The 14323-nt window shown below is 45.5% G+C and overlaps 1 protein-coding gene across 4 annotated transcripts in view; it reads left to right on the top strand.

The window, feature by feature from the left end:
- The window catches only part of TRIP13 (thyroid hormone receptor interactor 13), an 84229-nt gene that overhangs the window by 41304 nt on the left and 28602 nt on the right, over nt 1-14323 (top strand). For 3 of the 4 annotated variants that reach the window (XM_070729735.1, XM_070729734.1, XM_070729736.1), the window contains 4 exons: nt 3475-3565; nt 3904-3976; nt 7636-7699; nt 11637-11723. In XM_070729735.1, the coding sequence (XP_070585836.1) occupies nt 3475-3565; nt 3904-3976; nt 7636-7699; nt 11637-11723 (315 nt within the window). The remainder of the gene's footprint in view (nt 1-3474; nt 3566-3903; nt 3977-7635; nt 7700-11636; nt 11724-14323) is intronic. The other variant, XM_070729737.1, reaches the window with a different exon arrangement.

Below are 14323 nucleotides of genomic sequence, written 5' to 3'. Positions count from 1 at the left end.
ACTTCCGCGCCGCTATATCGCGAAAAATCGATTATCGCGAGAGGTCTTGGAACGTAACCCTCGCGATAATCGAGGGATCGCTGTATTTTGGAAATGTTTGTACATACATTATTTTCCAATGAGTGAAAAATGTTTCTTTTCTGAAGCAAATCTCATGTAACATTTGTACAAATACAGTATTCAATTTTAAAAAGCTAAACTATCTAATTTAGGATTACATATTATAAATTCTCCATTCTTGAATCCTGAAAATACAGGCAATTAAAAATGAGGATATTGAGAAAGTCTTGGTATTTATAAGAAAGATATAATTCAGAAATGGGAATGCTATTTTATTCCCAAATTCCATTTGCTTTGATATAGCTTGATCAGTTCCCCAAATCTTAATTTATAATGTGTGTATAATACCATACTTCCATTGTACAAAGTGGGAAAGGGGTTTTGGAAAAATAATTATTTACTAACAAAAGAATCTAATTTCCTATTCTTATTTTTACTTAATTCATTGCTTTTAAAATACCAGAAATAGAAAAGGAAAAATCATATACAATGATCCCCCGGTTATTGCGTCCCCGACCATTGCGAACGGGCTATATCGCGATTTTTCAACCCGGAAGTAAAAACACCATCTGCGTATGTGCGCCCTTTTTTCCTATGGCCACGCATGCGTAGATGGTGTTCCCCGCCGGGCAGATCAGCTGCTGGGCGGCTTCCCTGGGTCTTTCCCCTCTTGCTGGCGGGAGGGCGAGAAGCCCCCCCCCCCCAGCACCCGCTCGCCCGCCCTTCGCCCGGCCACCCGCCATTTGCTCGCTGCTCGCCCGGCCACCCGGGTTCGTTTGGCTTCGGGACTCAGTTGGGAAGCGGCACGGGTGTTTTAAAAGGTCTCCGCCGGCATGGGGGGCTTCTTAGCACCCCCCCAAACCCGGGTTGGGGGGTGGTAGGAAGCCCCCCATGCCGGCGGAGACCTTTTAAAACACCCGTGCCGCTTCCCAGCTGAGTCCTCAAGCCAAGCGCAGAAGTTAGCCTTGAATCCCTTTGAATCCCGCCACTTCTGCTGGATACGGGCGATGGGCGGGGCAAGCTGCCACAGCCCCTGGCTTCCGCGCCGCTCGTCCCACCCACCGCCCGTATCCAGCAGAAGCTGCTGGATTCAAAGTGCTGGGGTGGGGGGCTGTCGGGACACCCCCCACCCCAGCACTTTGAATCCCGCTGCTTCTGCTGGATACGGGCGATGGGGGGGCGAGCTGCCACAGCCCCTGGCTTCCGCGCCGCTCGTCCCACCCACCGCCCGTATCCAGCAGAAGCTGCTGGATTCAAAGTGCTGGGGTGGGGGGCTGTCGGGACAAGCCGCGCACAAAGGCCGAGGCGAGGCTGAGCAGGAGGAGAAGCCAACCAGCGAGGCGGTGGGCTGGGAGCCGCAGGCGAAAGGAGCTCGGGCATCGGAGCGCGGCGCCAGGCATTGTTCTCCGGACCCCGCCCGCTCAGCCCCGCGGCGGCCCTTTCCCTCTCCAGGCTGCGGGCGGGGTCCGGAGAACAATGCCCGAGCTCCTTTCGCCTGCGGCTCCCAGCCCACCGCCTGTCTCCTGCTGCCCGGTTTAGCCAGGACACGAGCGGCGAAATGACTTGGAGGAATGTGAAGCTGAAACCGGCCGGTTTCAGCTTCACATTCCTCCAAGTCATTTCGCCGCTCGTGTCCTGGCTAAACCGGGCAGCAGGAGACAGGCTTTGAGTTTTGGCTGCGGGGGGAGAAGTAGGACTTTCCTAACTCCCTCGCCCCGCAGCCAAAACTCAAAGCCTGTCTCCTGCTGCCCGGTTTAGCCAGGACACGAGCGGCGAAATGACTTGGAGGAATGTGAAGCTGAAACCGGCCGGTTTCAGCTTCACATTCCTCCAAGTCATTTCGCCGCTCGTGTCCTGGCTAAACCGGGCAGCAGGAGACAGGCTTTGAGTTTTGGCTGCGGGGGGAGAAGTAGGACTTTCCTAACTCCCTCGCCCCGCAGCCAAAACTCAAAGCCTGTCTCCTGCTGCCCGGTTTAGCCAGGACACGAGCGGCGAAGTGACTTGGAGGAATGGGAAGTCCAAATCAGCCGGTTTCAGCTTCACATTCCTCCAAGTCATTTCGCACCCCCAACCCAACCCGGGTTTGGGGGGGTGCTAGCGAGCCCCCCATGTCGGCGGGGACGTTTTAAAACACCCGCACCGCCCCCAATCTTCGGCTCCTCGCTAGCGCTGCGGAAGTTAAAAACACCATCTGCACATGCGCAGATGGTGTTTTTACTTCCGCAGCGCTACTTCGCGAAATCCCGCTCGTTGCGGGGGGTCCTGGAACGGAACCCTCGCAACGAGCGGGGGATCACTGTAGATAATTACAATATAAATGCATACAAAGAAATGACATTGCATAAAACCTGCTTTTTAAAAAGTTAAGATGTAATAGAAAAAGGAAAAAAATACAATTAAGTATATTGAATAAGACTACTTACGGGATCGTCTTCTGCCTCGCCACATCCCAGCAGCCAGTTAGATCCCACAGGGTTGGCCTTCTTCAGATCCCATCAGCCAGGCAGTGTCGCCTGGCAAGCCCTAAGGGAAGGGCCTTCTATGTGGCAGCTCCGGTTCTTTGAAATCAACTCCCCCCAAAGATCTGTACCACCCCTACCCTCCTGACTTTCTGAAAGGTTTTAAAAACACACCTCTGCCAGCAGGCCTGGAGACATTGAGCATCGTCATTCTGCTCCGACTGATTGGAGGAGAGTTTGTTTGTGATTGAATGAATCGGGTTATATGGTTTTAACTGTTAGGGGATTTAGATTAGATTTTATCTCTGGATTTCTCACATTTTGTATACAGTAGTCCCTCGCTATACTGCGCTTCACCTACTGCGGCTTCACTTCATCGCGGGTTTTTGAGGAAGCCGATCGGCAGATTTAAACAGCCCACCGAACTCGATCGGCAGGTTTTTTTAAAAAAAAATAATCTAAAATTGTAAATACTGTATTTAAATACTGTATCTAAAATAAATACTGTGTGGGAAGGGTTTATAAACACTTAAAACAATGAAAACTTACCAAACAATTACAATATAAATACTTAAATAAGTACTATCAATCGATAAATTCCCCATCGCGGATTTCACCTATCACGGCCAGGTCTGGAACGTAACACCAGCGATAGGTGAGGGACTACTGTATTGTATTTGTTTTTACCTTGTAAGTCGCCCTGAGTCCACCCGAGAAGGTCAGGCTCGAAATCCAAATAAATAAATAAAATAGTATCAGCAGCTACAATTTTGAAATAGTTTTTTTCAGGATTTGATGATAAAATTACAAGTTGATCTTGTTTTTATTCAAGTCTGTTAAATCTACAACAAACCTAATATCATTGGACTGATTTGCTTTTCATATTGATGGAAACAATTAATAAAATGTTCAGTTTTGTTCTGATATACTATTTTCTACTTTACTCTTTAATTAGTTATTAAATTATGTGACCACAGCATTACTATTCTCTGATCGAAGTGTTGATAACAACTTGATATCATGGAACAGAGTTATTCTACTACATGGTAATTATCATCTTTTTAATTAAAAAGTATGTAGTTATAATATTTCAGTGTAATGTTTAACTTGTAGCATTTTGCAAGATTGAGAATATTTCTCCTCAGTGGCTTAAATTATTTGTAGAATAATCCTGTAAGAAAATCCATATTATTTCTCCTGTACAGTACTGCAACAGAAAATGAAAGATGAAACAAAATATAATCCCAATTACTGCTTTGCTCTGTTTTCATATACTAAATATTTTGTGTGATTTGTCACTATTGTGAGACTGCCAATGCTGTCAGCTGATGTGGCAGGAAACATGCGGAATTAAGTTATTTAATATTCTATATTTTGATTGTAGGTCCTCCTGGTACTGGTAAAACGTCCCTTTGTAGAGCACTGGCGCAGAAGTTGACCATTAGACTTTCACATAGGTAACTTTAAGTAATGTTTTCTATATCCAAAGTCAAAATAGCATCTAATTCACAAGGTAGCATTTTCCTTACTGGGAGGAGACAGCAACCAGAAATGAGTTGATTCATCCGTCAGCCAATGAGGACTGAGCATGTTTTTCCAATATTTTTTCTGTCCGGCAGCCATTTTCCCGCTTTTGGCTCAGTCCTCGCTTCAGTTAGGACGTGTAGTCAACTCCTCTGGATATTATCTCCTCCATTCTTTTTCTCTACCATCTGTAAGTTTCCATTCCATTCCATTTATTCCTTTCAAAAAAAGAAAAAAGTTCCTTTTAAAAGAGGCCTGACAGCCCAGTTACCAGCTCAGAAAGGCAGCTCACAGGAGAAACAGAGCAAGGGGATCCTGCCCCCCACCCGGCCCCAGGCCACTCCTGCCTGCTCTGACTAATCAATCAATACGACCAGGCTATTTGGGGCGCAGTCACCAGGGCTATCCCACCGCCATAGCCTTTACTTATTTATTTTATTTGTTTATTCATTTATTCATTTGTCCTATATACAAATACATAGGAAGAAAAATAGACATGTATAATGGTAAAAGTGAACTTAGAGGAGAGGATATATGAAAGAAAGAGAATATATATGATAAGTGAGAGAAAGGAAAGACAATTGGACAGGGGATGAAAGGCACACCAGTGCACTTATGTACACCCCTTACTGGCCTCTTAGGAACCTGGAGAGGTCAATCATGGAGAGTCTAAGGGAGAAATGTTGGGGGTTAGGGGTTGACACAATTGAGTTACTTCCCTGCACCTTTAAAGGCTTCCAACTGCTTTTTCAGCCCCCAGCCTCTAATTTTCCTCCTCAGCGCTCACCTCTCATTCAGCAGGCGATCGCGCACCCTGTAGAGCCAACACTGTCAATCACCCCGTCTCAGGCGCGCAATTTAAAAAGGATCGTTTTTTTCCTGCTGGGCTGTGTGTGTGTTTTGAGCCGATTTAAGTGTGTATCTCCCACGGTGCTTGCTCGCCCAGGGGGGCTCCCGCCCAGAGCTTGCTGATGAATATTTGTAGTGAAGCGCTGGTAGGTTCTTCCCGCCTTTTTTCCTTGCCCTCTCAGCGGCGGCCATTTTAATTGCTCTTTTTAGCTGCCAGCTCAGCACCATTTTAAAAGGGGTCTAAGAAATAAATCAATAAAAATAAAGCACTCTTGATTATCATTCATGGCTTCACTACCGGTGCAGGATCAGGACCCAAGGGAGACCCTCCCCAATCAGCAAATGTTCAGGGGTGTGGGGGAGCAATTAACTTCACCATCCAGCTCCCTGGGCTTTTATTATGCCCACTCCCAGAACATGGTATCCTGCGCCGGCTGGAGGGGTTGGGAGTGGGAGGCACTGTTCTTCAGTGGTTCTCCTCCTACCTCTCCGGCCGGTTGCAGTTGGTGTTAGTGGGGGGTCAGAGGTCGACCTCGAGGTCTCTCCCTTGTGGGGTGCCTCAGGGGTCGGTCCTCTCCCCCCTGCTATTTAATATCTACATGAAACCGCTGGGAGAGATCATCCAAGGACATGGGGTGATGTATCATCAGTACGCTGATGATACCCAGCTGTACATCTCCACCCCATGTCCAGTCAATGAAGCAGTGGAAGTGATGTGCTGGTGCCTGGAGGCTGTTGGGGCCTGGATGGGTGTCAACAGACTCAAACTCAACCCAGATAAGACGGAGTGGCTGTGGATGTTGCCTCCCAAAGACAACTCCATCTGTCCGTCCATTACCCTGGGGGAGGCGTCCTCCTCGATCCACAGCTCACATTAGAGAAACATCTTTTAGCTGTGGTGAGGGGGGCGTTTGCCCAGGTTCGCCTGGTGCACCAGTTGCGCCCCTATTTGGATCAGGAGTCATTGCTCACAGTCACTCATGCCCTTCATGGCACCGGACCAGAATATCTCCGGGACCGCTTTCTGGCGCACGAATCCCAGCGACCGGTTAGGTCCCACAGAGTTGGCCTTCTCCGGGTTCCGTCGACTAAACAATGTCGTCTGGCGGGACCCAGGGGAAGAGCCTTCTCTGTGGTGGCTCCAACCCTCTGGAACCAGCTCCCCCCAGAGATTAGGATTGCCCCCACCCTCCTTGGCTTTTGTAAACTCCTTAAAACTCACCTCTGCCGTCAGGCATGGGGGAATTGAAACATCTCCCCCTTGCCCTTGTAGTTTTGGTCTATGATTGATTATGTGCTTGTTTTTTATATATATTGGGGTTGCTTTTATGGACTTTTTAACTTAAAGGTGTAAATTAGATTGTTAAATATTAGATTTGTTACTATGTACTGTTTTTGCCATTGTTGTGAGCCACCCCGAGTCTGCAGAGAGGGGCGGCATATAAATCTAATCTAATCTAATCTAACGCCAATACTATCAGATCTAAAACCACTAAGGCAGCTAAGAGGAATGAATCTAGATGGCATAAGGCCCTAACAGAATTGTTTGAAAAAGCCTCTACCTCTCAAAGGGTTATCAGTGCAGGGCTGTCCCCACCTCAGTCACTAGACTCAGCTGATAACATCCTTCTTCGGGCCTCAAATGAGCCTCTGCCTGACTCATCTACTTTGAGGCCTCCAGTGCCAACTGCCCCTCCAAAGCTGTCCCCTCCAGATCCCCTTGCTCTTCCTTCTGTCTCTCCCCAGCTGCCCATGGCCTTTCCGGCACCCCCCCCCCCCCCCAGGCCTTCCCACCTGTAATGTATATGCAGGATCCTGGCATTCAAGCAATGATAGCAGCCGGGATCAAGCAAGGGGTTGCAGAGTACATGCAATCTATGAGGGGACAATTCTTGCCTGGCCAGGTTCCCAATTCTCTCAGCAGTGATTCTATCCCAATATATGCCATGGCAGTCTGCACCTCAACCAGCCTACAGTGCAGCATTCAGGGGTGCTCAACTTGAAGAGCAGGGAGGGCCAGACTTAGAATTGTCTGACGATAAGAGTATCCCCCCAGCACCACCAGTAACGGCAGCACTCTTTCACCCTTCGCAGAGAGGGGCAGCATACAAATCTAATAAATTAAATAAATAAATAAAATATTTCGGTCTCTATTGCATAAGGCGTATAATGTGGCCAATATAGGGATAGCCACCCCTTCTACAGCAACTGGGAACCCTCTTAATCCTCTCTTCTCACAGTTTATCCCTTAAAATATTGGAAAAACAGGCTCAGTCCTCATTGGCTGATGGATGAGTCAACCCACTTCTGGTTGCTGTCTCCTTACATAAGAAAATGACCATTCATTTCAACATTAATTTGCAAAGGTTGAATATTATTGTACGTATGTAGTTCTGTTAATCTGGAGTTTTCCCATTTGGACATCATACTATCCCTGTTGTGCACCTGGTGCTTCCACAACAATGTAAACATCTTAATGAAAACAAGAATTTGTGTATTTCAGAGCAATATAAATGAAATGTCATGACCTATAATAACTCTGAAATTGGTAATACTTTGACACTGGTTATTTTTCCTTATTTAACAATATTTCATGTTGACAAAATGAACCCTGTTTCAGCTTTATTTGTTTTAGTTAATTCTCACAATAAAATGATAGTCAACTTCGTTTTAATCATTGCTCTCTACATAACATGATAGGAATAATATTTGTTTTAAGAGGTTATTTTAATTGAACTTTTAGGTACAGCTTTGGACAATTGATAGAGATAAATAGTCACAGCCTTTTCTCTAAGTGGTTCTCGGAGGTATGTATTTGTACATATATATGTTTGCAGATGTTGAAATCCTATTTGTGATTTCTGTGATATGTTCAACTGCTAGGGAATTTACTCCTATCCTGCTAGATATCCATCCTGTGTAATGAATGGACAAGCCTTATCCATTCCAAAATCTACCACACATTTGAAAAGTAGGCAAACTGAGTCAGTCCCAAAGCAATGTTCCCTCTAATTTTTTTTTCAGTGTGGGCGGAAAAGTATAGTATCTGAGCGGCATATTTTCATGCCTAAGCAGAGCTCCTGACTTTTTTTCACCCATCACGACTTGTTGCGTAATTATTTGCAGCTTTGGTGCTTGGGGTAGAATGAGGTCCCTTTCCACTATGTTATTCTGTTGTTCTGGTTGCCTAATTATTGACATCACTGGCATACAAAGATTCCAACTGAAATTAGCATGATCAATAATTTAAAGAACAGAGGGTACAGAAGCTTGTCTAAATAAATAAGCAAACCTAGATCAGCCAATGTGCAAGGGAAGAAACCATGTTATATCTTATTTGTTAAGCAAACTAAATAATGAATGGAAATAATAGATTTATAAGATATATTTGCTCCCAACTAGTATATTATGTTCACGGAACATTTTCGGGCCTATTATTTCCTCCCCTTCCTAAATCTCTTCCTCAATATCTTTTTTAAAATTCCTTCTTTTATCGTAACCAAAAACCTCTAAAATGTCTTTAGGTATGTTATCAAGCCTGTTATCTTCATCTTCATTACAATATTATAATTTTCTTAATAATTGAGATTTCATACATTATTTCAAAACAATTGCTTAAATCAAACCTCCATATGATAAATATTCAGATTTTTCATTTAAAACATACAGTGATCCCCCGTTTATTGCGTCCCCAACCATTGCGAACAGGGTACTTCGCTATTTTTCAACCCGGAAGTCAAAATACCATCTACGCATGCGTGCCCGTTTTTTCTATGGGCACGCATGCGTAGATGGCAACCGGCTTCCCTGGGTCTTCCCCCTCTTGCTGGCGTCAGCGAGGAGTTTCCCCACCGCCCACGCAAACTCCTCGCTGCCGCCCGCCCTTCGCCCGCCCACGCGGTTCATTCTCGCCGCTTTCGAGCTGAGTCCTGAAGCGAATTCGCTCCAGGACTCAGCTCGAAAGCGCGGAGAGCCAGCGTGGACAAGCCGTTCGCTAGCGCTGGCTATCGGCGCTTTTGAGCTGAGTCCGGAAGAGAATTCGCTCCCGGACTCAGCTCGAAAGCGCCGATAGCCAGCGCGGAGGAGCCGTTCGCTAGCGCTGGCTATCGGCGCTTTTGAGCTGAGTCCGGAAGAGAATTCGCTCCCGGACTCAGCTCGAAAGCGCCGATAGCCAGCGCGGAGGAGCCGTTCGCTAGCGCTGGCTATCGGCGCTTTTGAGCTGAGTCCGGAAGAGAATTCGCTCCCGGACTCAGCTCGAAAGCGCCGATAGCCAGCGCGGAGGAGCCGTTCGCTAGCGCTGGCTATCGGCGCTTTTGAGCTGAGTCCGGAAGAGAATTCGCTCCCGGACTCAGCTCGAAAGCGCCGATAGCCAGCGCGGAGGAGCCGTTCGCTAGCGCTGGCTATCGGCGCTTTTGAGCTGAGTCCGGAAGAGAATTCGCTCCCGGACTCAGCTCGAAAGCGCCGATAGCCAGCGCGGAGGAGCCGTTCGCTAGCGCTGGCTATCGGCGCTTTTGAGCTGAGTCCGGAAGAGAATTCGCTCCCGGACTCAGCTCGAAAGCGCCGATAGCCAGCGCGGAGGAGCCGTTCGCTAGCGCTGGCTATCGGCGCTTTTGAGCTGAGTCCGGAAGAGAATTCGCTCCCGGACTCAGCTCGAAAGCGCCGATAGCCAGTGCGGAGGAGCCGTTCGCTAGCGCTGGCTATCGGCGCTTTTGAGCTGAGTCCGGAAGAGAATTTGCTCCCGGACTCAGCTCGAAAGCGCCGAGAGCCAGCGCGGAGGAGCCGTTCGCTAGCGGTGGCTATCGGCGCTTTTGAGCTGAGTCCGGAAGAGAATTCGCTCCCGGACTCAGCTCGAAAGCGCCGATAGCCAGCGCAGAGGAGCCGTTCGCTAGCGCTGGCTATCGGCGCTTTTGAGCTGAGTCCGGAAGAGAATTCGCTCCCGGACTCAGCTCAAAAGCGCCGATAGCCAGCGCGGAGGAGCCGTTCGCTAGCGCTGGCTATCGGCGCTTTTGAGCTGAGTCCGGAAGAGAATTCGCTCCCGGACTCAGCTCGAAAGCGCCGATAGCCAGCGCGGAGGAGCCGTTCGCTAGCGCTGGCTATCGGCGCTTTTGAGCTGAGTCCGGAAGAGAATTCGCTCCCGGACTCAGCTCGAAAGCGCCGAGAGCCAGCGCGGAGGAGCCGTTCGCTAGCGCTGGCTATCGGCGCTTTTGAGCTGAGTCCGGAAGAGAATTCGCTCCCGGACTCAGCTCGAAAGCGCCGAGAGCCAGCGCGGAGGAGCCGTTCGCTAGCGCTGGCTATCGGCGCTTTTGAGCTGAGTCAGGAAGAGAATTCGCTCCCGGACTCAGCTCGAAAGCGCCGAGAGCCAGCGCGGGGGAGCCAAAGATTGGGGGCGGCGCGGCTATTTTAAAATGTCGCCGCCGGCATGGGGGGCTTGCCAGCACCCCCCGGACCCCCAACCCAGGTTTGGGGGGCTGCTAGGAAGCCCCCCATGCCGGCGGCAAACAGCCGCGCCACCCCCAATCTTCGGTTCCTCGCTAGCGCTGTGGGAGTAAAAACACCATCTGCACATGCGCAGATGGTGTTTTTACTTCCGCAGCGCTACTTCGCGAAAACCCGCTCGTTGCGGGGGGTCCTGGAACGGAACCCTCGCAACGAGCGGGGGATCACTGTATTCCATAAGTTAAAATCATTACTATCTCAATAGGTCACTAAATAACAATTCAGGGTTACTCAATCATTAATTGTAAAAGCTTTCTTCTACAAGATGATATTTATTAATGATTAATGCCAAAATTCATATTATTAGAATGAATTGAATAGATTGGAATAGAATAGATTGGAATAGAGTAAGGTAGGGTAGAATAGAATAGAACAGAATAAAGAATAGAGTAGAGTAGAACAGAATAGAATAGAATGAAGAATGAATAGAACAGAACAGAGATTAGCATAGAGCAGAATAGAATACAATAATAGAACAGAATAGAATATAGAATAGAATAGAAATAAGAATAGAGTATATAAAATAATACAATAGAATGAAGAATGAATTGAACAAAAGAAAGACTGGAATAGAGATTAGAATAGAGTAGAACAGAATAATAGAATAGAATGAAGAATGAATAGAACAGAACAGAGATTTGATCTTGTTTCTCTAAGATTTTAAATATCCTGTTCCAAATAACCATAGGCATCTATCTCCCACCTATTAGTCAATATCAATATATTGCTACCCTAGACTTTAATTGCAATAATTTATGTTAATAAAAAAGAAAGAAAGATTTGTTTTTCCTTTTGCATGCTATAATATTGTGATTGCTGAAATACAGTTTCCTGCATGTTACTTCTACTTTTAAGAGTATTTCCACTTGTCTCTTCTTTGGAGGAACAGTAATAGTTAAGACTGTATATGCGAAATATATTTTTTCAGCCATGCAGAATATGTGTCAGCAACAAGTATGCAACAATGCTGGTTTAGGAATAAACAATAATCAAGTTAATAATAAACAGTAAAATTGTAATCCTTATTAATACCCTATGCCTTAGCAGGACTGTCAAACTAGATCGTGTTGCAGCCTGGATTGTGATGTATCACAACATTTTTTGCCCTTGCAAAAAGGCAGGGTGGGTGCCAGTTTGACAGGCCTAAGCTACAGGGATAAAAAGTATTTATTCATTTATTTATATCGCCCCTCTCTGAGGACTTGGATCTTTATATATATATTTTCATCTTTATATAATTTTTTTCAGAGCGGCAAACTTGTTACAAAAATGTTTCAGAAGATTCAAGAATTAATTGATGACAAAGATGCCCTTGTATTTGTACTTATTGATGAGGTATGATTATAGTAGTACTTCAATATTGTTTGTACTAGACAGTGTTTATACTAAATTACCAGTATGAGTATTACAAAATTCTATGTCTTTTTTCTATCAAAATCTAAGCTCAATCTAGGCTGTATGAAGGAAAAGAAATCAGATTTTAATTCATGCAGGGACTGTGGGTAGTTCAAAATCCACCTGTGATTTTTTTATAACATAAGTTTTTTCATTTTAAATAACAAAACATACAGTATTTTTTGGGAGTATAAGATGCACCTTTTTCCTCCCTAAAAGAGGCTGAAAATTCAGGTGCATCTTATACTCTGCAGCTTTTTTCAAAGCTTTTTTCCCAGGCCTAACTAAGTGCTAACGATCTTCCCAGCTCTTATCTTGCAGGTTCTTTTATTGTTACTGTCTGCAAAGAATGTTTTCCAAGCTCTAAGTCTTTTCAGAGTTTTTTTCATTACCCTAACTTGTTCCAAGTAAGTTTCTTTCCAGCTGTAACCAGGTGCTCACCATGTTCCCAGCTCTTACTGGCTTGCAAGTTGATTGTTACTCTCTGCTAAGAATGTTTTCCAAGCCCTAAGACTTTGCAGGGTTTTTTTCATTGCTCTAACTTGCTCCAAATGTTTCTTTCCAGCCCTAACCAGATGCTAACAATGTTCCCAGTTCTTACCGGCTTGCAAGCTCTGTCATTGTTATATTCTGCGAATAATGTTTTCCAAGCGCTAAATCTTTGCAGGTTTTTTTTCATTGCTCTACTTGCTCAGAATTTTTCTTTCCAGCCCTAACCAGGATCTAACAATGTTCCCAGCTTGTACTAGCTTGCAAGTTCTTTCATTGTTACTCTCTCCAGATAAGAGGGGCGGCATGCAAATCTAATTTTTTATTATTATTATTATTATTATTATTATTATTTTAAAAGCCCTAGCCATGGGATAAAATAATGTGCTGAAACTGACCAGTCAAAGGATGCTAGCCAGATGAATATTTCCCTATTTTCCTCCCCAAAAATTAAGGTGCATCTTATACTCCGAAAAATACGGTATATTTCTTTTATGGACAAAGTGTTGTCCAGATCCTTTCTTACTCTATCCTTACTCTATTTTCCATTTCTCAGTAATAGTTCACTTCTCTTTACATTTAATATTAATCCCATTTCTATATCTACTTTCAGTTTAGCATACATAAAAAAAACCAATAACTAACCAATATCCATTTTTTCCAATAACTAACAATAAAAAAATATATAGTATTAGTACAATTCTAGGATGTATCCTATTATACCTACCAATACAAAACCTATTTTTTTCCCCTTTTTAAACCATTATTCAAATAAATAAATAAATAAATAAATAAATAAAATTATTGCTTGGTCCATTTTGTATCAATTTTCTGAATGTGTTTTTATCCCTTTGTCTTAGTTTCTTTTTTCCTTTTTTTTTAGTTTTATATGCATTGTATCTTCTGAATCTTTCCTATCACCTTATGATAAATAGTTTGTATAATCTTCACCAGAATTTTGCTTCTTGTTTCCCTCTTTACCTTTTAGCTCTTTCTTTTTTTGGAAAACATTTCCCCTTTTCCCTCTCTGCTCTTTTCATATTATGCTAATTCTCATATTAGTCAACTTATTTTTCAAGGTCAGCCTTTATCTGTATTCTGTTTCTTGTTACTTCCACTGATGTTGTACTCACTTTCTTCCAGTAATTGGTTCTCTCAGAACTCCAAGCTGTCTATTCTCCAGTGCACTGCTGCAGAGAGTCCAACATGGGTAATACTTCAGCCTGATTGGCTAGGGACTGAGTTAAATTAGAATAATTATTAGCTCCACCCCATCGCTACCCCCAATAGCTCAGTCTTAAAAACTCAGTCGTAGTATAGGGACTAGAGTTGTCTTGCTCTATCTTTTGTATGAGTAAATAATTGTAATAAATAATGTTTTCTCCTTTCTTTTTTCTCTCCTTTTACAGATCCTGAGTGAGAAGACAGAAGAACAGGCCCCTGCCCTCTGAGGGTATAGCCTGCATCACGTCTACCTCCTCAGGGTCCCTGCTCTCCGTGAGCACTGCCCACAGGTACTCTGCCTGTTCCTAGGCGGGCCCCTGGCCTCCGTGGCCATACCCCGGGAGGCCTAGTGATCTGGATCGAGCCTCCCTCACCCTCTAAGGTCCCTAGCCTCTGCGGCTATACCTTATGGAGAGGACTAGTGAGGGTAGTTTTTAGCCTCAGCAACCCCCCCTACTTCGCGTTTCCTCCCGAGGGACCGAGAGCACAGCCAAATCCTTGAAGGAAACGCAACTCGCAGCCGCATCCCAGCTGGAGGGCGCTCCTTTGAAGAACCGCTGATAGACGTGTCGAGCGTCCGTTACCGCAGAAACCATTTTGGAGCGCAGCTCCGTTAAGAAGGAGTTGGGCAGTGAGCCAAGACACTTCCCAGCTGACGGGCACCTCCTCCCTGGCTTCCGAGGAGCCACCGGCGCCGCACGGCGAATTTGCCGTGAGCAGCGAATCAGCCGCCTCCCAGCTGATAGGTGCTCTTTGAAGCAGTCGCCACCATCGCAGCGAGCCCCCTCAGAAGCGCAAACGACAAGACATTCAGGGAGGGTCCTTTG

Source organism: Erythrolamprus reginae, chromosome Z, assembly GCF_031021105.1.
Source record: "Erythrolamprus reginae isolate rEryReg1 chromosome Z, rEryReg1.hap1, whole genome shotgun sequence".
Taxonomy (NCBI): Eukaryota; Metazoa; Chordata; class Lepidosauria; order Squamata; family Dipsadidae; genus Erythrolamprus; species Erythrolamprus reginae.
This window is presented reverse-complemented; position numbering and strand designations above follow the sequence as displayed.